At 47.5% G+C, this 12,538-nt stretch overlaps 1 protein-coding gene across 1 annotated transcript in view; it reads left to right on the top strand.

The window, feature by feature from the left end:
- RYR1 (ryanodine receptor 1) overlaps window positions 1–12,538 on the top strand; it is a 108,013-nt gene that overhangs the window by 84,174 nt on the left and 11,301 nt on the right. The window contains exons 83-88 of the mRNA XM_015823102.1: window positions 2,656–2,736; window positions 3,593–3,681; window positions 4,202–4,330; window positions 4,636–4,740; window positions 9,272–9,353; window positions 10,600–11,900. Coding sequence (XP_015678588.1) covers window positions 2,656–2,736; window positions 3,593–3,681; window positions 4,202–4,330; window positions 4,636–4,740; window positions 9,272–9,353; window positions 10,600–11,900 — 1,787 coding nt within the window. The remainder of the gene's footprint in view (window positions 1–2,655; window positions 2,737–3,592; window positions 3,682–4,201; window positions 4,331–4,635; window positions 4,741–9,271; window positions 9,354–10,599; window positions 11,901–12,538) is intronic.

Below are 12,538 nucleotides of genomic sequence, written 5' to 3'. Positions count from 1 at the left end.
CTGCTTTCGCAGATTTTATTTATTTGGATTTTTGAATGCCCTGGGGTTTTTCTAATTCAAACTGTCTTCAGATAAAGTCATTCTTAATGAGGTAACTTGGAGTAGCAAATGGCCCTTTCTCTCCTTCCCCTTGAGCCCAGCTTCCATCTGCAACTGTACCGGTAGTCCTTGACTTACATCCAATTGTTTAGTGTCCGTTTGAAGTTAAAATGGCACCGAAAAAAGTGCCTTAGAATCGTTTTTCACACTTAACGACCAATGCAGCATTCCCCATGGCCGCGTGATCAAAATTCAACCGCTTGGCCACGACTGGTTCATATTTATGACGGTTGCAGCGTCCGACAAGCAAAGTCAATGGGGAAGTGAGATTCATTTAACAACCATGTTACTAACTTAACAGCTGCAGTGATTCACCTTAGAACTGCAGCAGGAAAGGTCATAAAATGGGGAAAAACTCACTTAACAACTGTCTGGCTTAGCCCCAGAAATTTTGGGCTCCATTATGGTCATACGTTGAGGACTACCCGTGCCCAGTTTGGAAGGGAAGATGGCTGTTCTCATGAGGGAGGATGACCTGCATTCATCCAGGAAACCGAGAAAGCTACTTCACCAAGAGTGGAAAAGGGATTGGTCATTAATGCCAGTTGGGGATATATGAATCCCACAGAAGGAAGGAAACTTCTTCATGTGAATGGGATACCAATCCTTGCCCTCCTCATGCCAAAGTCGGATTCATATCTTCATTAATGACCAAGGCCACAGAACGGATGATGGACCTTCTACCACTAATTCTATTAACCGTCAAGAACAGGACTGATCCTTTGGGTACCTTAATTCTTGCTTTCTTCTTGGTCTGTATTGATCTCCATCCCATCCCACCGCTGTCTTGTTGTGCTGGATTTTCTTTGCTTGCGTTTTCTTTGTCCCACATCAACCCTCCCTTCCCACGTTGTGTGTCACCCTCTGATCCTGTTCCCATTAGCCACAAAAAGGGTTGTCCCAGAATGACGTGGCAAAGAGCATCCTTGGCCACAGGGCAGAAGCGAGCAGAAGGCCCTCCTTCACGTCAGCCTTGGTTAAGCCAAACTCTATTCTGTTCTCCCACCCTCCTCTCTGCTATCCCATCATAACACCTCTTGTGTTTCCAACTCTCCAGATTGAAATTCCATCAGGAGCGATGGAAACATCCTGCCAATCTGTTGACATTGAGCTGTAGCTAGAATGTCACAGATGTGGGTTTTCTTCAGCAGAATTTTGTGCACCTTCCTGCCTTCCTACATGATGGAGTCAAACAATCCACTAACCAGATGCATGAGAACCCCGATTCTACTACTACCAAGTCAACCACTGCAGCCCTTACTTCAGCTCGGTTCCCCAAGACCAGTCCTTTAAATTGTTTTGCTCTGAAAATAATCATTCAAGGTTGACGGGCACCAAATGTGGGCTTAGAAGTCCTCAACTTCTAAGGATGCAGGCGGTACCTGAAACCACACCCCCTCTGGTCCACGGAAAAACCTCTCCATGGAACCGGTCCTTGGTGCCCAGAAGGTTGGGGACCTCTGTATTAACCCTCATGAAATTGAAGAAGGAGCTTTTGAACTAATTCTTCACTGATTTGCTCTTCAACCAGTCTCTTCTTTTTAAAGAGAGGGTCCTTGGTGCTCTCTGAGCTTGGTTACTTTCTTGCAGACATTTCATGATCCAACTAGTTAATATCGTTAATTACTGTAGCTATAAAGATTCTCCTTTATTGGTATTTTTCAAAGAACAACACTGTCAGGGAATTTGCACAGCAGGTGTCCAAATGGAGTCAGACGCTGACACGAACATGTAATTTTATATATATAACATCAATATATACAGCAAACTAGATCATGATAATCATGAGGTAAACGGGAATCATGAAGTAAATGGGAATCATGAGGTAAATCATAGAGCAAACGGCACACAGAAGAAAAAGGCGGGGAAAAAGGGAAACTCCCCCTCCACATCCAGAGTGACCAATCACAGTGCAGATTGCCAGCACTCTTCAACCAATCAACCATAACTGTATGTTCTGGCTCACTGCACAAGCCCGCTGCTCCAGCTGCTAAATTTAAATATCTACTGCTACTACTACTGGCACTGATGATCTTACCCAGTTTGGGTAATGAAACGTCTGCAAGAAAAACCACCAAGTTCAGAAAGCACCAAGGACCCCTCATTTCAGCCCTGAGCTACAAATATTCTCCTTTATTGGTTCTTTTCAAAGAGCCGCATAGACTTCGAATTACAAGTCAAGGACTGCCAACACCTTTCATTTTAGCCCTGATTTGGAAAAATCATGAAGAGCATCTAAAATCCTGCCAGGTTTTATTTAGGCGGCTACTGTTTGCAAAAGGCAACTGTGGTCCCCAAGACCTTAAGGGGAATTCAGCCTGACTTGAGTCCTGCAGGGTTGTGTCTTCACCCAGTGTGCAGCCGTGTTTTTGCCGTGTGGATTGCCTTGCCCAAGCTAGCTTGTGCCCAGCACTGGAGAAATTTCAGTTTCTACTAACTGCATCACTCCTTGCCCATCCTTGGCTCACCCCAGTTCCTTCTCTCTGCTCCTCGCTATGTTACTCCGGCTAACGTTAGCCAGTTCTGTCTTTTCCCTTCACCCCTTCCCCGCTCTAGGAGAGAAGGTGATGGCTGACGACTTGTTCACCCAGGACCTCTTTCGGTTCCTGCAGCTCCTTTGTGAAGGACACAACAATGGTAAGTTGAACGTATCGAACCCAAGAGAAGGGAGGTTTTTGCTCAGTAACTGGGGGCTCCAAAATTGGAGCAGAGTGACAGAAATAGGAACAACCCCCTTTATGGGGTTGCCACTAAGAAGAGGGGGGGGTGTCAACCTATTCTCCAAAGACCCGAAGGCAGGACAAGAAGCAACGGATGGAAACTCATCAAGAAGAGAAGCAACCTGGAACTGAGGAGAAATTCCCTGAAAGTTTAGAACTATTAACCAGTGGAACGACTTGCCTTCAGAAGTTGTGGTTGCTCCATCATTGGAGGTTTTTAAGAAGAGACTGGACAACCATTTGTGTGAAACGGCATAGGGTTTCCTGCCTGAGCAAAGGGGGTTGGACTAGAAGACCTCCAAGGTCCCTTCCAACTCTCTTATTCTGTTATGATGTTGAGAATGATGGAAGGGGAGCACGGTTGAATGTTCAGTAAAGAAAAATGGATGCCATTGTGGAGGTCCATACTAACCAGCCAGTAAAATCTAGGAGGGCTGATGGTCTCAGGTTTCCATGTCCAAATAGGGCCACCTTGTGAGACCTTGAAGATGGACCTTCTCTGTGTCTTTTCCTACTCTCCAGGAAAGCATTTCCCCTGATGTTCACACATCCCCAACTCTATTCAGTTCTCTGCATCCTTAGGTGGGGCGATGTTGACCCCTGATATAATTTTTATTTGTGGGTTCTGTCTTATTTGTGGGTTCTGTCTTATTTGTGGGTTCTGTCTCTCCAACAGGAATGTGACTTATTGGTTATGACTTGGACCCAGGTTGGTTTGGTGAACCCAGGAAGGGGCTTGAGGTTGAGTTCACACCCACTGCTTTCCCTTGCAGATTTCCAGAACTATCTGCGGACCCAGACTGGCAACACCACCACAATCAACATCATAATCTGCACTGTTGACTACCTTCTGCGACTTCAGGTGAGACCTCCCAGCTATGGATGTCCAACTGCAACAAGCATGGTTTCAGCAAGTTTAATGAGGAGAAGGACTAGGGGTGACACGATAGCAGTGTCCCAATATCTAAGGAGGTTCCACAAAGAAGAGGGAGACAAGCTGTTCTCCAAAGCCCCTGAAGGCAGGACAAGAAGCAACGGATGGAAACTCATCAAGGAGAGAAGCAACCTGGAACTAAGGAGAAACTTCCTGCCGGCGAGAACAATTGATCAGGTTGCATCCAGAGGTTGTGGGTTCTCCATCCCTGGAGGTTTTCAACAAGAGATTGGATAGCCATTTGTCTGAAATGGTGTAGGGTTTTCTGTCTGAGCAGGGGGTCGGACTAGAAGATCTCCAAGGTCCCTTCCAGCTCTGTTATTCTGTAAGCTCAGAAATAATTCTGCTTCATCCAGAGCAATAGTTAGGAGAACTCTTCTGTGGCTGTTGGACCACCAGAGGATGGGAAACCAACTTAAGTTCTCTTTCTTCTCTTCCAAATATCCAGGAGTCCATCAGTGATTTTTACTGGTATTATTCAGGCAAGGACGTGATTGACGATCAGGGCAAACGCAACTTCTCCAAAGCAATGGCCGTAGCCAAGCAGGTCTTCAACAGCCTCACTGAATATATCCAGGTACAGCTTTGGAGATGGGGAAGCTCCGTAAGGAGAGGCCCTTCTCCAGAAGGCGTTGTGCCTCGGCCTTGGGGGGGTCCTTTTAATATCCCCCCCCCCCCGGAGGACGTGAACCTGCAATAATGAGACAATGAGTTAACCATCAGCTTATGTGTCTCAACTTTGTGAGATCAGCTCAAAGACCTGTAATTTAGGCTTGGCCTGAATGACTTGGCAGCCTTAGCATCTTGGGCTTCTGCAGGCGATTCATATGAAATGTGCCACTCTTTTCTTTTCTTTTTTTCTTTTTTTTTTTGTCTTCTCAGGGGCCTTGCACTGGCAACCAGCAGAGTTTGGCACATAGCAGGCTGTGGGACGCAGTGATTGGCTTCCTCCATGTCTTTGCTCACATGATGATGAAGCTGGCTCAGGTAAAAAGAAAATGAAGAGACTTAATTATCCAACAGCCGCTAAGCAAGAAAAGAAAAATAAAATTGACCTTTGCCAGGTCATTTAGGATAGCAGCCAACCCTTAGCTTTTAGAGCTGATGTCCGAGGATACCGCCCTTCTCGGCAGCCACTGCCCTTCTGTAGCCTGAAGCTGGTGGCTGAATGTTGCTAGCTGGTTTATTCATAGCGGCGTGAAGGGGTCCCTGGGCTCTCTATGCCTAGTTGTTTTCTTGCAGACGTTTCATTACCCAGCTAGGTAACATCATCAGCGTTGGTAAGGAGTGGGATTCGTTCTCCGTTTATATTCAGATTTTCTTGGCCGGTCGGTGTTGGTGGGAATGGTCATTGGCTGGCCAAAACACCTCCCACCACCAATCAGCACCCAGATGAGCATAGAGCAGAGGTAGGCAACCTTGGCTTTTTTATGACTGGTGGACTTCAACTCCCAGAATTCGTGAGCCAGCTTGGCTCAGCTTGGAAACCTCTCCCTTTCCCCTCAGCGTGGCTGGCTCAGGAATTCTGGGAGTTGAAGTCCACCAGTCATAAAAGAGCCAAGGTTGCCTACCCTTGGCATAGAGCAGTGTTTCTCAACCTTGACAATTTTAAGGCATGTGGACTTCAACTCCCAGAATTCCACAGCCAGCAATGCTGGCTGTGGAATTCTGGGAGTTGAAGTCCACATGCCTTAAAATTGTCAAGGTTGAGAAACACTGGCATAGAGGAACTCCAAGATTAACATCAGACCAACATTCAGGAAGTAAACAAGACCCCAATCAAGGAACTGGCCAACGAGCTAGTAGGAAACAGCCCAACTAAAGACCCTCCAAGACCACTCCCACCAACACTGACAGGCCAAGCCACTAGTATATAGAAATAAGAGCAAGCCCACTCCCTTCTAGCACTGATGATGTTCCCTAGCAGGGTAGTGAAACGTCTGCAAGAAAACAACCCAGCTCAGAGAGCACCAAGCCCCCCCCCCTCATTTTAACCCTGGGCTACAAATATTCTCCTTTATTGGTACCATAGCAGTGTGCAAAACGTTTCAAATTAAAATCTTTTCGGCTTGAGATGGTGGTTCCCACCCTACCCAAGGTGTTTTGGGGGCAGGCTGACCCTACTACCAGGAGCCAAACCTAGCGAAATACAAAACAAAAAAAAACAAAATAACGCCTCTCTTAGAAACCTTTCTGAATAATATTTTTTTTCCAATGTGTGACAGACGACCCAACCCCCAGCGCTTCGAAATGGCGTAAGAACCTTCTCTGTGGTCTGCGTCCCTCCATCCCACCCCTCTGGCTGATCCTCCCAGTTCTCATGCTTCCCCCTTCCATCCCACCCCCTTTGCTCTCCCTTTCCTTTCACCGGGCCAGACCAATTGATGGATTGACTGATTGATTGATTGATTGATTGATTAAGCTTATATGATTAAGTTCTTCTTGCCAAAGGCAAATGCCAGGAAAACCTATCAATAGAGATGTTCCATTGAACATTCAGTTTAAATTACATTGACCAAGATGGAGAGGAAGGGAGCCCAGTACATTCTGGGAGGAAGTGGGGTGTTATCCATTATCCACTTCCAGAATAATACACACACACACACCCCTTTCATCAGGACCCCAGTCCACCTGGCAGAGCTTACTGCAACCGATAAAAGGTCATTCTGCCTTCGTGGCCTATCCTGTTGACCAGGTCTGGATTTAAATTGTCCTAAATCACTTTGCGTGTACAGAGGTGACAGACAGATTGTAGTTGATGGGGAAACAAAACTAATTCTTCAGCCAGGCAGCTCCAAAGCTGGACTTTACAGTCTGTAGAATCTGATGGGCTTCTGCCACATTTCGTCTTGGATAGGTTCTGATTTTTCTAGTTCAAGGTTTCGTAGTTACAGGAACCGGCTGGGTTTAGCCCAGAGGGTAGCTCAACCCTTTTTTTTTTGTGGCCACCCATTTGTGGCTCTTAATTTTGTGCTTCTGTCTATAAATGCAGAGGTAGCCAAGTTTGAAAAACGCTGGTCTATATGAATAAAGCTTTGGCTGATTGATACTAGCTTGTAAACTAGTAAGTCAATCTCAGACCTGTGGGCTGAATTGGTATATTGAAGAGGAAATGGCCTAGCTGTGTCTGTATGGTTACTCAAAAGTCAAAATCAGTCCAAGGCAGCCTTTACTTTTTATCCCTCACCCCTTAAAATCTTAACTGTGGGGTCCTTGATGCTCCCCGAGCTTGGTTATTTCCTTGGAGATGTTTCATGACCCAACTAGGTAATGTCATCAGTGCTAGAAGGGGGTTTGCTCTCTTGGTAGTTCCTTGATAGGATTAAAGGAACTTGGTAGGAGGAACTATCAACAAAAACAGTAAGCAGCCTAATCAGAGAGCCACCAGGAACACCCCCACCCACATTGATAGGGCAAGCCACTTGTATATCAACAAAGAGCAGACCCCACTCCCTTCTAGCACTGATGTTGTTCCCTAGTTGGGTCATGAAACGTCTGCAAGAAAACCACCCAGCTCAGAGAGCACCAAGGACCCCACAATTCCATCCTGACTTACAAATTTTTGTCTTCCACGGAACTGCCAGGTGCCTCTTACTCCACTGATTTAATGTGGAGGAATAGCATGTTTGATCTGGTCCATTTTGCGGTGGCTGCTTCTTGTTCCTCATCCAGCTTTTCTTTTCTGCTGTGTCCTTTCTGTGTTTCTGTCTCCTCCATCTATCGGGAGGTGGTTGAAGGCTCCGTGCTTGACCATTGCCTGGGCTTGCTGGCTCATCCCTCCCATCCAAGCTCATTTGCAGGCACTGGCGGGCGAGGGGAGGGATACGAGGGGAGGCATTATATGGAAGGACGGAGAAGAAGAGGACAACCAAAAAGCAGGTGGGGGGGCTTGGTTGCAGTGGCGATGGGGGCATAATTGGGGAGACTTGAGGAGGCCAACTGAGGACAGCTCAGAGTGGAGAAGGTTTCTCCAAGTCATTGTCAGAGCAGGATGGCGAGGGTGGTCTGGAGAACCCCATCCCAGCTTCCTCAGAGCACGAGGGTGGGACAACTTCACCAAGGAGAAATATTTCCACAATTATCTCTTTCCCTCACCAAACTATCTCTTTGTTGCGCTGCCCACGAGGAGCATTTTCGGAGTGAATCCTACCCTGAGGTAAGGAAGCCACCACCTCTTCAGAGGAAGAAATGCACCCCCGTATATGTATGGGGGGTTAGTTCCTGGTTGACATCCTCCAAAGAGAACGGGAAAGAGACATCTGAAGGTCATCCGGTTGTTTTTTTTCTACGTGCAGCACACGGGGACCGTAACTGGTCATGTTGCATATATCTAAACCAACGTTTCTCAACCTCAGTCACTTTAAGATGTCTGGACTTGTATCTCCCAGAATTCTGCCTGGGGAATTCTGGGAGATGAAGTCCACACATCTTAAATTGGCTGTGGTTGAGAATCGCTGACCCAAACTGACTTCTGATCCCAAACTTCCCTCTAGAGCAGGGGTAGGCAACCTCGGCTCTTTTATGACTCATGGACTTCAACTCCCAGAATTCCTGAGTCAGCCGTGCTGAGGGGAAAGGGAGAGGTTTCCATGCTGAGTCATGCTGGCTCAGGAATTCTGGGAGTTGAAGTCCACCAGTCATAAAAGAGCCAAGGTTGCCTACCCTTGGCCTAGGCCTGTATTTCTCAACCTTGGCCACTCGGAGATGGGTGGACTTCAACTCCCAGAATTCCTGAGCCAGCATGACTCAGCATGGAAACCTCTCCCTTTCCCCTCAGCATGGCTGGCTCAGGAATTCTGGGAGTTGAAGTCCATGAGTCATAAAAGAGCTGAGGTTGCCGACCCCTGCTCTAGACTTAGTTTCCACATGCTGTGGGACCCCAGAGGGATTTAGAACACGAGTCAGCACCTTTACCCATTGATTCACACGACCTTCACACCTGTCGGTGATTGCAGTTTTGATGGTGCTAGCAGGAAGCCAACTGGTGTGGGTGACCATTAGAATACTGATGGCTGAAGGACTGTAAGTGAAGAAGGTCTAGCTCAGTGGTGGCGAACCTATGCCACGGGTGCCAGCGGCGGCACTCAGAGCCCTCTCTGTGGGCACGCGCGCCATCGCCCCAGTCCTAGGCCTTCAGCTGGGTTTTATAAAACCTTTTCGCTTTAGGCCTCCGCCGTCCTGTGCAAAAAAAAAAAAAAAGATCAATCAATCAGTCAATTTCAACTTCTCGCAGGGGAAAAAAAAGATCTTGCAAAGTTGGAATTGATTGATTGAACTTTTTAGTCCCACCCAGTCTGCCGTTACCACTGCCCAGCCAATGGGCCACACCCACCCGGCACCCGATGATACATAAGTGGGTTTTGGGTTGCAGTTTGGGCACTCGGTCTCTAAAAGGTTCGCCATCCCTGTCCTAGGGGGTCCCTGAGGAGGTGTGTTTCAACGAGGCCTCAGGGCATACCCGAGAAATATGTCCCCGTTTTCATGGCATTCTGTGTCTTACGCTTGCTTGTTCTTCCAGGATTCTAGCCAAATTGGGCTTCTGAAGGAGTTGTTGGACCTTCAAAAGGACATGGTGGTGATGCTTCTTTCTCTGCTGGAAGGTGACAACCCCCTCTGGAGGAATCTCTGGGCTCCATGTTGGCTTCTAATAGGGCAGGACCTCCTGGCTTATAGGGCGTTAGGCTCAGTTTGTAGCATCTCCAGCTGGACTCTGACTAGGTCCCTGGCCCAAAATCTGAAGGCTAATGCTAGCTATAGCTCAGTGTTTCCCAACCTTGGCCACTTGAAGATGTGTGGACTTCAACCCCCAGAATTCTGGGAGTTGAAGTCCACACATCTTCAATCGACCAAGGTTGGGAAACACTGATCAGATATAGCTGATCCTTGCCTTAAGACCATGACAATGTCCAACACATCTTTCTCCTCCTGTTTTCTGCACAACCCAACCCTGTGAGGTGGGTTGGGCTGAAAGAGAGTGGTTGGCTCAAAGACACCCAGCTGGCTTTCATGGCTGTGGTGGGACTAGAACTCCCAGTCTCCCGGTGATTGGCCCAAAGTCTGCCAAAGTCAGTCCCTAAATCTTAAAAGTTGCCAAGTTTGGAGACCCTTGTCTTAGGCCATGGGTAAGGTAGGACTTGAACTCATGATTTCTCGCTTCCTAGCCTGGTGTCTTAACCACTAGACCAAACTGGCTCTCTGGTTATGTGAGTCGTGCAGTTTCATTCTTAGACCATGTCTGCAAATTGGGTCCTATTTTTCCAGGTTGGAGAACTTGAAGCAATGAGTAGAAAAAAAATATTTACTAAGGCAGAGCAAAGATATGAATGGAACCATGAAGGTCTGCAAGAGGGAGGGGGAGCACTGCCATCACCTGTATTCTTGGTATATCTAGAGTCAGTGACACAATTATGACATTGTCTGTGGAGATTCTCAGTCATCCAGGTCACGGTTGTCCTAAAGATGCTTTTTCAAGAGGCAACTGGACTTTGTTTTTCCTAGAAGACATTTTGCTTCTCATCCAAGAAGCTTCTTCAGTTCTGAACTGAAGAAGCTTCTTGGAAGAGAAGAGAAGATGAGATGAGGAGAAGCTTCTTGGATGAGAAGCAAAATGTCTTCAAGGAAAAACCAAGAAAGTCCAGTTGCCTTTTGACAAAGCACCTTTGGGACAGTTACAACATTGTGTAATTGTGTTGTCTACCAAAGATACAAAGCCATCTCGGTACGACTTACATATCCTACCTCTTGATGGAGGAACAGAATATCCCTGCTAACATAACTTGCTTATCTGCCTTCTGCGTTCAGTCTTGTTGTCAAAGTATAATATGTGTCCTTGGTGTATCTACTCAGGAAATGTGGTGCATGGCACCATCGCTCGGCAGATGGTTGACATGTTGGTGGAGTCCTCCAGCAACGTGGAGATGATCCTCAAATTCTTCGACATGTTCTTGAAACTGAAGGACATTGTGGTTTCTGATGCCTTCCGGGATTACATCACAGATCCACGGGGCCTCATCTCCAAGAAGGATTTCCAGAAGGCCATGGACAGTCAGAAGCAGTACACGCCGTCAGAGATCCAGTTCCTTCTTTCCTGCTCAGAGGCTGATGAGAATGAGATGATAGACTATGAAGAGTTTGCCAACCGCTTCCAGGAGCCCGCCAAAGACATTGGCTTCAACATTGCTGTGCTGCTGACAAACCTCTCAGAGCACATGCCTCATGATGCCCGCCTCAAGACCTTCCTGGAACTGGCCGAATGCATCCTCAACTACTTTAATCCCTACCTGGGCCGCATTGAGATCATGGGTGCCAGCAAACGCATTGAGCGTATCTACTTTGAGATCAGTGAGACCAATAAGACCCAGTGGGAGATGCCCCAGGTCAAGGAGTCCAAGAGACAGTTCATCTTTGATGTGGTCAACGAAGGGGGTGAGTCAGAGAAGATGGAGCTCTTCATCAATTTCTGTGAGGACACCATCTTTGAGATGCAGATTGCATCCCAGATTTCAGAGGAGGAAGGAGGGGGGGAGGAAGAGGAGGAGGAAGAAGCAGAAAGCACCGAAAGTGGGGAAGCTGAGAAGGCATCCGCCCCTTCAGAGGCATCTTCGGTTTTTGGGGAGTTCCTGGAGAGCATCCTGAATTTCTTCCGCATGTTCACATATCGCAACGTCCGTCGACAGTTCCGCAAAGTCAAGAAGATGACGGTCAAAGATATGGCCGTGGGAGTGGCCACCTTCCTTTACACCATCTTGATGGGCATCCTTGTCTTCTTCTATAGCATCCTCAAGGGCTTCTTCCTACTCATCTGGAGCACGCTCTTTGGTGGCAGCTTGGTGGAGGAGGCCAAGAAGCTCACGGTGACCGAACTGCTGGCTAGCATGCCCGATCCAACTCAGGATGAGGTTCATGGGGATGTTGCTCCTTCTGAGGAAGACGAGCAGGTGACGGAAGAAGAAGAAGAAATGAAGATTGTGGAGCCCGGCAAGGAGGAAGCATCTGTGGAAGGTGGAGAAGGTTTTGGAGTAGATCCAAAGAAAGAGCATTTCCGTTCCATGGCCCCGGATGCACCTGGTGGGCTTGGAGATATGGGGGACACCACCCCAGTGGAACCTCCCACACCTGAAGGGACACCCATTCTCAAGAGGAAGTTGGTACGATTGGGGCTTGAGGGGGTGGGAGTTGCTGGGAAGGTCCAGTATGGACCAAGAGGAAAAGGAAAGGCGGAAAGAAACCATGTTTAGGGAATGTGGGCCTAAGAGCAGCCCTTAACCTGGGCCAAAACCCAGGTTATGGGCTGGATATGTGGATAGATAAGTAGTGTCTTGTGAAATAAAAAGCGAAATGGCTGGATATATGTCCAGTTCTAGAGATGATGGGAAGCCACTCAGACCCTTCATATGTCAAATGTAGGGCTGGAGTTTCTCCTTTCAGGCTGCATGGAGGTTGGGGAATAACAGAATAACAGAGTTGGAAGGGAGCTTGGAGGTCATCTAGTCCAACCTCTTGCTATTTGGGACAAATGGCTGTCCAATCTCTTCTTAAAACTCCCAGTGATGCAGCACCCACGACTTTTGAAGGCAAGCTGTTCCATTGATTAATTGTTGTCACTGTCAGGAAATTTCTCCTTAATTCCAGGTTGCTTCTCTCCTTGATTAGTTTCCATCCGTTGCTTCTTGTCCTGCCCTCAGCTGATTTGGAGAATAGGTTGACCCCTCCTGGTCTTTGTGGCAGCCCCTCAAAATATTGGAACACTGCTATCCTAATTTCATTAAACTAGACAAGTGTTCTG

The sequence above is a fragment of the Protobothrops mucrosquamatus genome, unplaced genomic scaffold, assembly GCF_001527695.2.
Source record: "Protobothrops mucrosquamatus isolate PMUCROS unplaced genomic scaffold, P.Mucros_1.0 scaffold1773, whole genome shotgun sequence".
Taxonomy (NCBI): Eukaryota; Metazoa; Chordata; class Lepidosauria; order Squamata; family Viperidae; genus Protobothrops; species Protobothrops mucrosquamatus.
This window is presented reverse-complemented; position numbering and strand designations above follow the sequence as displayed.